General features: G+C 39.5%; 1 protein-coding gene across 2 annotated transcripts in view; it reads right to left on the bottom strand.

Annotated features, from left to right (window-relative positions):
• Positions 1-1,604: 1,604 nt before the first annotated feature.
• Positions 1,605-15,417, bottom strand: part of Sumf1 (sulfatase modifying factor 1) — a 103,997-nt gene continuing 90,184 nt past the window's right edge. For both annotated transcript variants that reach the window (XM_004651492.2, XM_004651493.2), the window contains one exon: positions 1,605-2,667. In XM_004651492.2, the coding sequence (XP_004651549.1) occupies positions 2,557-2,667 (111 nt within the window). In that variant the 3' untranslated portion in view covers positions 1,605-2,556. The remainder of the gene's footprint in view (positions 2,668-15,417) is intronic.

The raw sequence follows: 15,417 nt of genomic DNA, 5'->3' as shown, positions 1-15,417 counted from the left end.
TGTCAGTCACTGGTTATGTATATGTTAGTACTGCAGGTTTTTGATATCTGCCTAATGGTTGTCAAGTTTGTATTGGTACAGCCTCTCCTTATTATGCCTTATAGCAATGGAAATGTTTACTTTGTGCCTTTATATGTTGAAAGTACATAACTTGCTTTGATTGTACTGGACTCACAGTTAAAAGGCAGTCTTAAATCTCAGAAAAGGGTTGGACAGATGGCTTAGCAGTTAAGGTGTTTGCCTGTAAAGCCTAAGCACCCATATCTGACTTTCCGGATCCCATATAAGCCAGATGCACAAGGTGATGGAAGTGCAAGGTCACACATATGTACTAGGTGGTGTATGTATCTGCAGTCTAATTGCAGTAGCTGGAGGCCCTGGCACACCAATTCTCTCTTTCTCATAAAAATAAACCTCAGATGTGACTTTGGAACTATCTTAAAGTTGGCAGACTATCGGAACCTTTATAGTTAAACTAAATACAATTTGCAATATGAGATGGTCATGAGTCTATTGGGAGCCTGAGGCAGAATGTTGTAGTTTGAATCTATGTCCCCCAATAGACTCAGGTATCACTAAAACTGAGTTTGCAGCTTCTTCCCCTAGCAGGCAGATTCCTGCTATGGTGGGGGTGGGGAATTGTCACTGGGGTTGGTATGCATAGTGAGCTCTGGGGGTCCTGCTGCTATAGAAATGTTTGCCATTAGTGGTGCTGGTGTTTTTTTGTTTTTTTTTTTCTCCCCCATTCTCTTTACTGGATCTGTGAAAGGGGGCCAACCTCTTTCACCATTATGGAACTTTCCCTGGATCTGCAAGCGTCAAATAAATCCATTCTTTCCATAAATGGTGTCTGGTTTGGAGGTTCATCCCAGCAGCATGGCACTGACTATGACACTTGTAAGGCCTGACATCCCACCTTTGATTCCCCAGAACTTACATAAAAAACCAAATGCACAAAGTGGTGTATGTATCTGGAGTTTATTTACAGTGATAGGAGACCCTGGTGTACCCATGCTTTCTATCTTTTCTTCAAATAAATAAATAAATAAGTAAATAAATATTTTTTTAAAAAGAGGTTGTGCAAAAAAAATGGAGCCACTACAAGGGATGGTGATGAATGCGTATAATGTCAGTATTCGGGATGATGAGCCAGGAGGATGGAGAGTTCAAGGTTATCTTGGGTTTCATAGTGAGTTCTGAACTAGACCCCTGTCAAAAAAAAAAAAAAAAAAAAAAAGTAACAATAGCAACCAAGTAAGTGTTGGTTCAACACTTCCTGATATAAACTACTTGATGTACATGGTAAAGAGCCAACATAAAGACAAGTCTTTCCTTCCACTGATATACTAGAAATGGCTCAATGATCCCTGAGGCTAGGGAACCTGGGTAGATCCTAACAAGTGGGACAGCATAATACAGTTCCTAGCAGAGTTTCCTTGCTTTTAAGAATTAAAAATTACCACACTGCCCATGTATTAAAGTTATCAAGTAGTTAATAGGCATGAGAGTTTCCTAGCAAACAAAACACATAGATACCACAAAGTTGTTTCTTTAATGGAAAATACAAAGAAATGTTTAAGAAAAGGAACCCATAGAAGTAAATCTTGGTTCAGCAGGTACCACTTTATTTGACATAGTGCATTATTGACAGCATCTGATATTTCATGGCCAACAAGATCTCCTATTTCTCTACTGCAAAATGCTGGACCCTGGTTCTTTTTCTCCTATACCTGAACAGTTCCCCTATTTAGCAGACATTTCACATTCTCTGTAGGTTTTAGTGAGAGGGGGAAACAGGGCTTAAAACTGCCCCTCTCAGCCAAAGGCACTTAATGATAAAAGATAAAGCACAGGAGAGTCACCCCACAGACATTCGAGTGTGTTCAGATTCTTGAACTTGAGCATCCATCACTGGTCCATGTGGGAGTGATCACAACAATGTAAAAGACACTGATTTCCTTTAAGAACAAAGTGCAGAATGGATATAAAAGACTCACATACCATCCTCTTCCAAAAATAATACACAAGAGAACTCTGACTTTATATGATTAGTATCACCCAAGATTCACACATAGCATAAAAATAGCTAAAAAATAATGTCATAGATTATCACTATGTAATCACAATAGACTCTACAATCACTCATAAAATCCAAGGTGCAAAAGACCTCAGAGATAATGGTGCCCATCCTCTCACTGAACAAATGAGATAGAGGCCCCAACAAATGAAGACATGGACTCCAGGATCTAGCCCTGTACCAGAGGCTGGGAAGGACATAGACTTCCTGAATTCCACTGCAAGGTCCTCTGCTCTCCCATTCTTCAAAAGGCTTTTGAAGTAAATATGGCAATGGTCTTCAAAAATGTACCCCAAAATCAAGCACATGCACTGACATAAGTCAGTGATTTGTCATGCAGATTGTTCTTTTGGTCACTGGGCAGAGGTGTACCACATGTCATGTGGGATTTCTTTGCACAAGATCATTTCAGAGTTTGGAGGAAAGCTAACCAGCAGTTAGAAATAACTTCTTGGATTGGGAAAGGTTCTTCTTAGCTGTCAGTCCATGGTTGGCAGGTGGTCAGCTGCACAGCGGAATCCCAGGTTTGATGCAGAGCTATCAGGTGTATTCTGGCTTCTCGCAGCACAGCGATACCTATAGCAGTAGGACTGAACAGAGAGACAAAGTGAGATATGTGCTCCTGGGACACTGAGCTTAGGGCTTAGGGCCAATGCACACTAAACAAAAGTGCCAGATATGGAGAAGTTACAGCCACTTGAAGAAGGAGCTTGTCTACAACTTCCCTCCTGGGAATTCAATGTGTATGCTTTGCACAAAGCAGTACATTTTAGAGTTAAATCACATACTATACAATGCTTTTACCTTATAAATATTACAGCCATACAGAACAGAGGTCACACTACTCATTACAGCAAAAAAGAAAACAGTTAACAACTCATGGTTACATACACTATGGCATATCCATGTTTCAGAAGAGTTGGCAGCCACTGAAAATCATGCATTTGGTAACACAGTACTTGAAAACACAGAACTCTGATAATAAAATGTGATATTAAAAGTCAGAATAGAGCTGGGCATGGTGATATATGCTTTTAATGCCAGCACTGGAGAGGCTATGGCATGAGGATCACCATGAGTTTGAGGCCAGTTTTGGCTACAGAGTGAGTTCCAGGTCAGCCTGGACTAGAATAAGACCTTGCTTCAGGAAAACAACCCAGGAGCTGAAGAGATGGCTTGGAGATTAAGGTGCTTGCCTGCAAAGCCAAAGAACCCAGGTTCAATTCCCCAGGACCTACATAAACCAGATACACAATGTGGCACATGCATCTGGAGTTTGTTTGCAGTGGCTGGAAGTCCTATCATGCCCATTCTCTCTCACTCTCTGCCTTTTTCTCTCTCAAATAAATTAACAAAAAAAAAAAAAAAAAAAAAAAAAAAAAAAAAAAAAACAGGGATGGAGGGATGGCTTAGCAATTGAAGCACCTGCCTACAAAGCCAAAGGACCACATTCGACTCCCAAGGACCCACATAAGCCAGACGCACAGGGTGACACATGCATCTGGCATTACTTTGCAGTGGCTAGAGACCCTGGCACAACCATTCTCTCTCTCTCTCTCTCTCTTCCCTCTCTCTCTGTCTGCCCCCCCTCAAATATATAATTTTTTTAAAAAAGAAAACAATCCAAAAAGTCAAAATATAGAACTGTAGGGTCTGGAAAGATGACTCAGTGAATAAACCTGAGGACTGGAGTGAGGACTCCCAGTAACCAAGTAAATGTTGGGTGGATGTGGCAGCCACCTGTAATCCCAGCATTCAGGAGGCAGACACCCTGGTTCCCTGGGGCAAGTGGCTGGCTAGACTAGCTGGATCAGTGAACAGTGAGAGGCCCTGTCTCAGTAAATACAAGAGTAGAGTGATCAACAAAGACACCAGGCACCAACCTCTAGCCTCCACATGTATGCACAAGTACACTCACACATATGTGCAAACACATGCATACAAACATGCGTACACATGTACATACATTATACAATACATATGCAAAATAAAAGAATACAGAACTATTTATATGATATATGCTAAGAAAAAAAGTTCAGAATATACTACATATGCATAGCAGTTATCATTGAGAATAATGTTTCAAAATTTTAACAATAGTTTCATATTAATTTTGACATTATAACAATAAAGATAAATGGCTATAGAGAATGACTACTGAGAACAACCAAAATATCATGTAATATTCAATAGACTGGCAAAAAAATAAACAGTAAGCCAAAGAACATCAAATGTACGATAGGCTAAGGGGAAACTGCTTTTTACCCCCAATACTTTCAGAGTTTAAGTTATAGTAGCTCACAGAGCTATACATTTGTGTGAGTTATTTGTTGCACTCTGCAGAATTCCATAAGAGCAGTGTACAAGTACACACACACACACACACACACACACACACACACACACACACACCACATACACACACCAGACCTGGAATATGCACATGCACAGACGACAGACATGGATCTCTAGGACATACCAGGTAAGGTGCTAGGCACTTTACCTGGTATTCACTGGGTCATGACAGCTTAGGATCAATAAACAAGTTACACAGGATAAGAAATTATTAAAAGAAGCAGTATTCCCACCAGGTCTAACTATGATGTGGCAAGTTCCTTGGAAGGAAACTACACTCCCAGAAGGAAGACTGCCAATATCTCCTGTCTCCCTTCCCACTACCAATACAGAAATCCTGCTTTTACACACACACACACACACACACACCAGCCTATCATGTACCTATGGCCACATAGCATGTATCAGTGGATAACTACTGATAACATGCTCAAAAGCTTCCAGGTTCTACAAATAACCATGCGTGGAATTCTTGCTAGGCTTCCTCCCTGATTCTAACAGACAATGTAGATAAGCTGGCCACCCTGAGTGACATGAGCATCCACTATGAGCTGGCTGAGTGAAGATCATGTCCCTGCCAGCTGGTTAATGCAAATGAGAAATAATTGTGTAGAAGAAACTTGGAATTCATGCAATAGAATGGAGGAAAAATAGGTCAGCCTCAAGATATTTTTTATTCCTATTATTTCTTTTCTCTCACAAAAAGTCAAATGCTTCTAATCTTCATAAAAATTATCTCTAAAGTTGACATGGAAATTCTTTGGTGCCAGAAAGGTATAATGCTTTGTCTTCTGTAGATAATAAAACAATAGCAACCATTTATCTCATTTTCTTGTAGCCAGTGAGGAATATAATGTATTATGTTGCAGATGGATAAAAAATGTGCTTGAAATAAGTTGATGGCATCTGCTCCTGCTCGTCATCCACAGGTCATGGAAACTCTTAAATGTCAGAGAATGACCATCAGGGTCTACCCATTGGGCGACACTGAAATCACAGGTTCTGGCACTACTGAAATCATAAGAACAATCCAGGGCTCAATGCCACCAAGCACGTGCAATGAATTGTACTGTAGCAGGGTCAAACTCAGAGGGAGGGAAACAGATAACTGTGATATTTTTTTCCCATGACCAGACCACATAAGGAAAAACAAACAAACAAACAAGTATTTCATTTCCTGATTACCTACTGTGTGCACTAGAGAGAGTATCAATGTCTACGTGTGGTTCTGTCTTGTCCACCTGGTCACCATAGACAAATCAAGAAAACAACTGACTACGCACCAAACAGCTACCAAATATGCTAGGGTTAAAGTAAATGTCTCTGAGGTTGGTAATTTGGGTAAAGGAATTGTCCCCTGCAGAATGTCAATGTCTTTAGAAAAGAGTACTTGACCAAAGTGGGACATCCAGGATCATGGCAGTGGTTCTCAGACTGGAGACAATGTTCAAATATACATTCCTAAGCTGCACACCAAAGATGCTGATTCTGAAAGGCTGGCAAGGTTCCCAAAGAATCTATGTTGCTAAGTAGTTTCTAGGTGATGTTACAGTCCATACAGTACAGAGTAGCAGTGGTTTGGAAAGGAAGAAAGAAGGCATTGGAAGGATGAAAACAGAAAAATGCTGGCAAATTGACAGCATGATGACGCCATGATCACATCACAGCATGGTTTATTTATTTGTTAAATATATGAGGCCTTAAAAATGCTATGTGCTATTTTAGGCAGAAAGGATATAATCAGAGCAAGGCAATGTACCTGGTATCAGGGAGCTAACATTCAACAGTGAGTGGTCAGACACAAAACAGACTGATGCACTGAAGATTGTTTCCAGCAGCAGTCATCTGTGGAGAAAGTGAAGATAAGGAGAGAGGACTAACTACTTTATATAGGGCAGTCTGGAAAGGCCTTAGAAAGTAGTGATGGGAGCTGAGATGCCCAAAGAAATGGAGAACTGGACTTTCAGGCAAAAGTTATGCCAGATCCAAAGATGGTTCATGTAAGAAGCAGGAAATGTGATATTGTGGTTTGAACAAAATATCCCCCCATAGCCTCATGTGTTCTGAATACTTGGTTCTCAGCTGGTAGCAGTTTGGGAGGTGGAGCCTTGCTGGAGGAGGTGTTTGTTAGCCAAACTCCAAGCCTGGTACTTAAGACTACTTCCACCCAGATATGTGACAGCTTCCTGTTTGTGCCATGCTTTCCCCACTATGATGAAACCTCCCTTTGAAACTGTAAACCTGAAATAAACCCTTTCCTCCCATGAGCTGCTTCTGCTTAGATGTTTTGTCTCAGCCACAAAATGGTAACTATAACATTTGGGCAAGTAAATAACTGGGATCACATGACTGTCTCCACAGTGAAGAGTCTGAACTTGATACCAGTGAAAACTGTGATAGATATTTTGCTAACTTATTCACAACCAAAGGGAAAATTCTAGATTTAATAACTATTTAACCTTATGCAAAGCCTTCCTGAATATATACCTACAGTGATAAAATTAAGCTAATCACAGAATTATAACTAGCTTCATGTTGGGGTTGGGAATCATGGCAGAGCTAAGTGGTAGAGCACTTGCATAGTATGTGCAAAGCCTGAATTCTCCTACCAGTACCACAGAATCATAAACAAACAGAAAAAGAAAAAGCAAAGCACTTCTTTCTGACCTCCAAATTAAGTACAGGAGTTATATGGAAGGCATTATATCTGTTACGTCAATGAACACTGCACACTCCATCAGTGAAATTCGCTTTGCCTATCTTAGCTGACTTCTATGGACTAAGCTTTCTCAGGAACACAAGAAAAGCACTGGCAGTTTTGAAGCAGGCCCTAGGCTATGGGAAGATAATGACATCCCTGCCAGCACCTGAATGTGGATATACATGTGCTACACGAATGGGAAAGTATCATTTGCTCTATAAGGGGAAAAGCTGAATGACAGCTCTGGAAATGTTGTACAAGAATATGGATTTCATTCAATGGCTTATTCTATATATACCAAAGCCCAGGATTAACAATTCTGAGGAATTTTTAGCACCTGCCCAGAACATTGTGTTGAGAAGGATTCAGCAGCTGTGATACAAGAGGATGTAAGAGACCTGTGATGTTAAAGATTTTTATCATGGGCAATTTTTGAAAACCCTTGGTATACACAAAATAATTCCATATTTGAATACACACACACACACACACACACACACACACACATATATATGTGTATATATAATTAGAAAGTCCGTATTATATGTATGTATAGAGAGAGAGGAGAAAGAGAGAGAGAAAGTCTGTTAGAATACTATCAATAGTTCTCTGTAGGAAACAAGATAAAACCATTTATGTTATTCTTATCTTTGTTTTCTGATTTTTCTGCAATAAAATATTGTATTTGTATAATAAATAAGACTTAAAATCAACAAAGGCTGGAGAGACGGCTTGGCAGTTAAGGCACTTGCCTATGAAGTCTAAGGAAACATGTTCTACTCTTCAGATCCTACATTAGTCAGATGCACAAAGGTAAGAAAAGCACAAGGTCACACATGCCCACTAGGTGGCACAAGTGTCTGGAGTTCAATTGCAGTGGCTGAGGCCCTGGTATACCAATTCTCCGTCTTACCTCTGTGTGTGTGTGTGTGTGTGTGTGTGTGTGTGTGTGTGTGTGTGTGTGTGTGTCTAAAACATAGAAATAAATCACAAAGTTAGTTCACCATTGGGTAACAACAATTCATGAGACCGTTCATTAACCATAATGAATATGAAGAACAAAACCCAAAAGAGCAAGTCTCAGAGGACAAGCTAGTGTTAAGGGCCTAAGTATGTCATTTAGAGGTACAGCACTTATCTAACATATGCAAGGCCCTGGGTTTAATCACCAGCACCATAAAAATAAACAATCAAATAAATAAAATTGTGAGCGTGAGAGGTCAGGCCCAACAGTTGGAAAGAGTCAATTCATATACACTCATCCATTCAGCAAGTACTTATTACTAAGTAGTTCACTTTACATTTCAATAATGGGCCACTAATGGAGACACAATTAAAGAGGTAAGTGCCCTAATTATGAATGTCCTGATTGCTCCTTATTATTTTTTTTTTTTCTAATTCTACTTTTAGCACCAAAAGTGGTTCTTAAAGGATATGAGATCTTTGGTGACTTAAAAAAAAAATGGGTCAGTCTATTAATTAAGAACAGGAGTAGTACAGAGGACCTGTTTTTGCCCTATTTCATCAAAATGGCTAATTACTGTGTGAAAATGATCTCTATACTTGTACTAAAAATGTAGTCCTGAACTAGGAACATGGGGCTCTTCTGAAGTCAAGTGGGATGGCTATTTGGTTTTTATGAGAGGAAGACACTCCTCAGATAAAGGGTATTTCTAAGGTAAATGTTGTTCCTACTGAATAAAAGCATTACAGGGAAACACACCAGAATCCAGGTGTCCACTGTTGTTTTAAGTAACACTAGACTAATTCTTCTGTCATCTTGAGGTATGTGAGAGGCTGAGCATCTCCATGATACTGTAGCCTGGGCTAAAGGTCAAATACACATTATTCTAACATCAGCAGCCATAATTAGTATCTGACTACTATGTAAATTGTTCTGTGAATTTCACATGTATTAATTCAATCAATTCTTCCAATAATCCTATGGGGAAGGTATACTTTCTACTCACATTATATACATGAGGAAAAATTGAGGCCCTGAAATATTAATAGTGTAGCCAGGCCACATTGCTTGCAAGCAGAAGATCCAGGATTCGAGTAGCTTTAATCTCATTGCCCAGCCTGTGCTCTTACTAGATGCTGTATAATCTCACAGCATCCATCTCTGTGCCATCATTTCCCTAGTGAAGCTGCACTTCAAACCAACATTTAAATTATGAATGGAGGCTGGAGAGATGACTCAGTGGCTAAAGGCACTTGCTTGCAAAACCTGATGGTCCAGGTTTGATTCAACAGTACTGACATAAAGTCAGATGCACTAAGTGGCACATGTATCTGAAGTTCGTTTGCAGTGGCAAGAGACCCTGGTGTGCCCATACTTGTTCTCTCTTTCTCCCCCACCCCCACATCTGCCTAAGTCTTTATCTCTCTCAAATCAATAAATTAGTTAAATTATATTAAGTAAAACAAAATAATGAGTGATTATAAGTTTACTTCAACCACATAGCCAGGCCTTAAACCATGATCAAAAATAAGGTACTGGGATGGAGAAATTGCTCACTGATTAAAGCTTACTTGAGGGCTGGAGAGATGGCTTAGTGGTTAAGGCATGCACCTGTGAAGCCAAAAGACCCAGTTTCAATTCCTCAGGACCCACATAAGCCATATGCACAAGGGGCACATGTGTCTGGAGTTTGTTTACAGTGGCTGCAGACCCTGATGTACTCCTTCTTTTTCTGTCTCTATATATCACTTTCTGCTAGTAAATAAATAAATAAAAATAACTAATTACTTTTTTTAAAAAGGTGATTGCTAGAAAGTCTGATGGCCTGGGTTTGATTCCCCAGGACCCGTGCATAACCAGATGTACAAAGTGATGCATGCATCTGGAGTTTGCTTGCAGGGGCTAGAGGAACTGATGCAACAATTCGTGTTTGCTTTCCCTCTCTCTCTCTGCTTGCAAGTTAATAAATAAAATATCTTTAATAAATAATTTTAAAAATGAAACAAATAAAAAATAAGGCATTTACAACTCAAGGCAATTTAAAAAAATAATTACAACAATGTGCTGGTTTATGTGAAGAACTTGCTAGATAGGACCTAGAATCATTGGCAAGAAGTTATTGCAGGGGCTGGAGAGATGGCTTAACGGTTAGGCGCTTGCCTGTGAAGCCTAAGGACCCCGGTTCGAGGCTCAATTCCCCAGGACCCACGTTAGCCAGATGTACAAGGGGGTGCATGCGTCTGGAGTTCATTTGCAGTGGCTGGAAGCCCTGGCATGCCCATTCTCTCTCTGTCTGCCTCTCTCTCTCTCTCTCTCTCTGTCACACTCAAATAAATAAATAAAAATGAACAAAAAATTATTAAAACAATAAATAAATAAATAAAGTTATTTCAGTTAGGCATGCCTGTGAGGGATTATCATGAGTAGATTAACGGAGGTGGGAAGAAGACCCACTTTGCCTGTGAGTAGCACTATTTTATATGCTGGGCTCCTGGACTGTATAAAGAGTAAAGAATCAGCAGGGCACCAGCATTAATCGCTTTCTGCTTCCTAACTGTGAACTGAATGTGATCAGTTCCCTCCAGCTCCTGCCACCATGCCTTCATGGATTGTAACCTGGAACTGTAAACTGAAATCCACCCTTTCTTCCTTACATGGATTAAAAAAAAACAAAACAAAAAACAATCTAGAATCCTTATTACTCTCTGAACAATTTCCAAGACTGCTCAAAGAGCTTACATGGATTTTTGCCAAGTATTTTGTCCAGCAATGAAAAGATATCTCATAAAAACATTTCTTACTTTTTATTTATTTCTGGAACTGCTATTTTTCTCTGGAAAAATCCTGTGGATTCCATCCAGTTTTGGCATTCTGTTATTAGCTTCTTTTGTAATATATTCCTCATCACTGAGTCTGACTAAATAAAATTGTATCCTTCAAGTTGACTAAGGAAGGTCAATTATTTATTCTAAATGAACCATTCACATTAACACAGTTGTAGCTAAAGAACCTAAGGAGAGAAAACATAGTCTAAAAAATAACTAAATCCAAACAGATTAAGATCAAAAAAGAACAAAGAGCAGATGAGGCAAAAATAAAAACAACTCTCAAAACATCATACTTAAACTCAACAATATCAATAATTGCATTAAATTTAACCTAAATACTCAATGAAAATAAAATTATATTTAATGCAATTTGCATCAATAAATGTAATAACTCAGATAAAATAAAGAGACTCTTTGAAAAATATAATATCAGAGATTATCCAACTCAAAACAAATAATCTATTCTGCCTTGCATCTACTGACTAAATTAAACTTACAGGTATAACTTGACAAGGGTGGGATACAGTTATGAATGCATATTCAAAGATTTTCCTGTTGATATTTAATGCCCATTTAGAATTATTAAGGGGTGGAAATTTAACCCCATGGCATAATCAGAGGGGTGGTCTTTGGGAGAATACAAGGATTAGATAAAGCTATTTCGATGGAACCACAATAATTGAATCTTGGTAGCTTTATAAGAAGAGGGAAGGACCAGAATGCATGCCATGTGCACAAAGACATCATCATGCACAAACACTCCCTGTCTCTATTTCTACATGGTGCCATGAATAACCTCTGGACTATAAGATAATCACCAGATGCAGGTCCTCAATATTGGACCTCTAAACACAAGGGCCAAATGAGTCTCTTCTCTCATAGGTTAATCTGCCTCAGACTTTTACTACAGTAAGTAATAAACTAACACAAATATGAAACTGTAGGTTCAAATACTTTAACTGAGGAATTCTTTCAAACATTTCAGAAAATAATTTTATCAAACATTTCAAAAAGTTACAGAGCTAATTTCAGGAAGTAATAATAATATTGACTCTCTTTAAAAATTGAAGGGAACATTTTCCCACACCATAATGCACCAAAATTACAAAAATTGTAAGAGCCGGGCTGGAGAGATGGCTTAGTGGTTAAGCACTTGCCTGTGATGCCTAAGGACCCCGGTTCGAGGCTCGGTTCCCCAGGTCCCATGTTAGCCAGATGCACAAGGGGGTGCATGCGTCTGGAGTTCGTTTGCAGAGGCTGGAAGCCCTGGCGCGCCCATTCTCTCCCTCTCCCTCTATCTGTCTTTCTCTCTGTGTCTGTTGCTCTCAAATAAATAAATAAATAATTAAAAAAAAAAAATTGTAAGAGCCACTTCCGGGTACGATGGCAGCAGAGAAGCCATACCAAACTAGTCTAGCGAGCGATTTTAAGCAGAACCACAGCAGAATATACTCTTATTCTGAAAAGTGAAAGTGTATGGGATTTTTGTTTTTATTTATTTATTTTCATGTGCATATTCTTTTTGTTTATTTTTATTTATTTATTTGAGTGTGACAGATAGAGAAAGAGGCAGAGAAAGAGAGAGAATGGGGTGCCAGGGCTTCCAGCCACTGCAAACGAACTCTAGATGCTTGCGGCCCCTTGTGCATTGGCTAACATGGGTCCTGGGGAATGGAGCCTCGAACCGGGGTCCTTAGGCTTCACAGGCAAGCACTTAACCACTAAGCCATCTCTCCAGCCCAGTGTATAGGATTTTATTATCCACATTGGAGAAGCAAGAGAGACCAAGATCCACCAAAAAGGAGGAAAAGGGCCAGAATCCCACTGAGGCACTTGCGGCCTCTATCCGCCCATATGATCTGCACCTGGTGCGGAGCTGCAAGTGCAGAGACCAAACAAGGAGATTTTTCGACCTCATCAGCCTCCTTGAAAAGTCAAGAAACTTGAAGGGGAGACAAGGAAGACCAACTAAGGAGCTGCTGATATGAATAAAGGTGGGAACAGCTGAGCAATTCCAGTACAACTCCAGGCTTCCCTTACTCTCCCATCCCCCAACCATCAGAACTGCAAAACTCCAGATAAGGCATTCAGCCCCCAATGGCAGGGCACCTAGAAAAGCTGATCAGAGTACCATGTCCACAGCACAATATGGAGAGATCAAGGTGCACACTCAGCATCGGTGAGATTAAAAGCCACCCCCAAACATAACAAGGCTGACTGGCAAAAAAGCAGGCGCACAGGCCTGCATTGGAAGTGCTAATCTCTCTTTCCAGGCTGTGGGTTACATATTCTTGGTTGGCTTTACCACTCTCAATTAAGCTGTATTTGGGGTTTTACTATTGTTGCCTTTGATGCTCAGAGATTTACGGGGCCTTTGTCTCTTGCTTCTGTCATTATTGGGGGCAGGGTCTGATTCAGATCCAGGTTGATGTGGAACCCAATTCAGAATATAATATCTACCTCCCAGCTGACAGGATTAAGGGTGTAGAGCAACACACATCCTTAGGGATTTTGGCTTTATAAGGCTGTTTGTTTTAATCTCCACACTTGCATTCTCTATGCTGGTGGGTTTTTTTTTTTTTTTTTTTTTAGGTAGGGTCTCACTCTGGTCCAGGCTAACCTGGAATTAACTATGTAGTCTCAGGTGGCCTCGAACTCTAGGCAATCCTCCTACCTCTGCCTCCCGAGTGCTGGGATTAAAGGCGTGTGCCACCACGCCCGGCTTCTGCTGGTTTTTAATGGATGTATATATTGCTCAGTTGAATTTTAGAATTTGCCAGTAAGTTGTTTCACCCATCTCACTACAGTACTTGAATAGCAGGCAAACTGAACACCTAGGACTACTTCTGCAGTTAGATTGGGGTACAAGAGATACACATGGCAACTTAAACTCATAGCCTGAAAGTATATGAAGCTGGATCTCCACATATAAGAATACTGCAGATAAGTAGAAAACCCAAGCAGCAAATCAAATCAAGATGCAAAATTCACTACATTATAATGCAAGAAAAACAAGGAATGAAAACAATACAATACCTCCAAAAATTATAAATCCATCAGAAATGACCCCAATGAGACTGCTTTAGATGAAATGCCTGAGAAAGATTAAAAAAAAAAAAAAGGTTTTATCTATACTCAAAAGAATCAAGGAAGAAAACAAACTCCTGAAAGAGAACACAGGAAATCAGCTTAATGAAATTAAGAGGTCATTATAAGACATGAATAAGGAAATAGAAATACTGAAAAAAAAAAAGCCAGGCAGAAATTCTAACACTGAAAAACATAGTCAAAAAAAAAACAAAAAACAAAAAAAAAAAAAAAACACCTCAGTGGAAAGTCTCACCAGTGGAATTGATGAAGGAGGGAACAGATACTAGAAGACCAGGTGGCAGACCTAATACAGTCCAACAAAGAGAAAGACAAGCTAATAGGAAGGTATGAATGGAAATTTCAAGACACTCAGAACACTATGAAAAGATCAAACACAATTCAAGGTATAGTAGGAGAAGAATTTCATTTCAAAGGCATAGTATGCATTTTCAACCAAATAATAGAAAAAAATTTTTCCCAAGTTGGGAAAGAAATGGCAGATAAAATGCAGATAAAAGAGGCTTTTAGAACACCAAACAGACAAAACTTGGAAAGAACCTCTCCTTGCCATGTTATAACTAAAATACTAAACATACAAACCAAAGAAAATATACTGAGAGAGAAAAAAGCAATTCACCTAGAAAGGCAAGCCAAACAGGATAAAAGCAGATTACTCAACACAAACTTTAAAAGCCAGAGGGGCCGGGTGTGGTGGCGCACGCCTTTAATCCCAGCACTTGGGAGGCAGAGGTAGGAGGATCGCCTTTAATCCCAGCACTTGGGAGGCAGAGGTAGGAGGATCGCCATGAGCTCAAGGCCACCCTGAGACAACATAGTGAATTCCAGTCAGCCTGAGCTACAGTGAGACCCTAACTCAAACAACCAAAAAAAAAAAAGCCAGAGGGACTGGAATGATGTATTCCATGTTCTGAAAGATAAAAAAAAAACTGTCAACCAAGATTAGTTTATCCAGTAAAGCTATCTATCCAAATTTAAGGAAAACTAAGGACATTCTATAACAAAAACAGGCTAAAGGAATATATGACAACTAAGCTAACTACACAAGAAATACTTGAAGGAGTCCTTCATTCCGAAGAGAAAGCAAAGTACACACAAGAGGAACCAGGAAAAAATAAACCATACTCAAATAACAGTTAAAACAGCAAGTAAAGGGAAAACAGGAAACACTATAAAATAAGAAGAATGGTGAGAATAAATGCATACCTTTCAATAATAACTCTTAATATCAATGGCCTCAATGCCCCAACCAAAAGACACAGGCTTGAAGATGGGATTAAAAGGTAGGATCCTGGAAGTTCATCTCTCAATAAAAGATGACACTGTCTTAGGCTGAAAGGATGGAAAACAAGTGGGCCTAGGAAACAAGCAGGTGTTGCTATCC

The sequence above is a fragment of the Jaculus jaculus genome, chromosome 14 (genome assembly GCF_020740685.1).
Source record: "Jaculus jaculus isolate mJacJac1 chromosome 14, mJacJac1.mat.Y.cur, whole genome shotgun sequence".
NCBI lineage: Eukaryota > Metazoa > Chordata > Mammalia > Rodentia > Dipodidae > Jaculus > Jaculus jaculus.
This window is presented reverse-complemented; position numbering and strand designations above follow the sequence as displayed.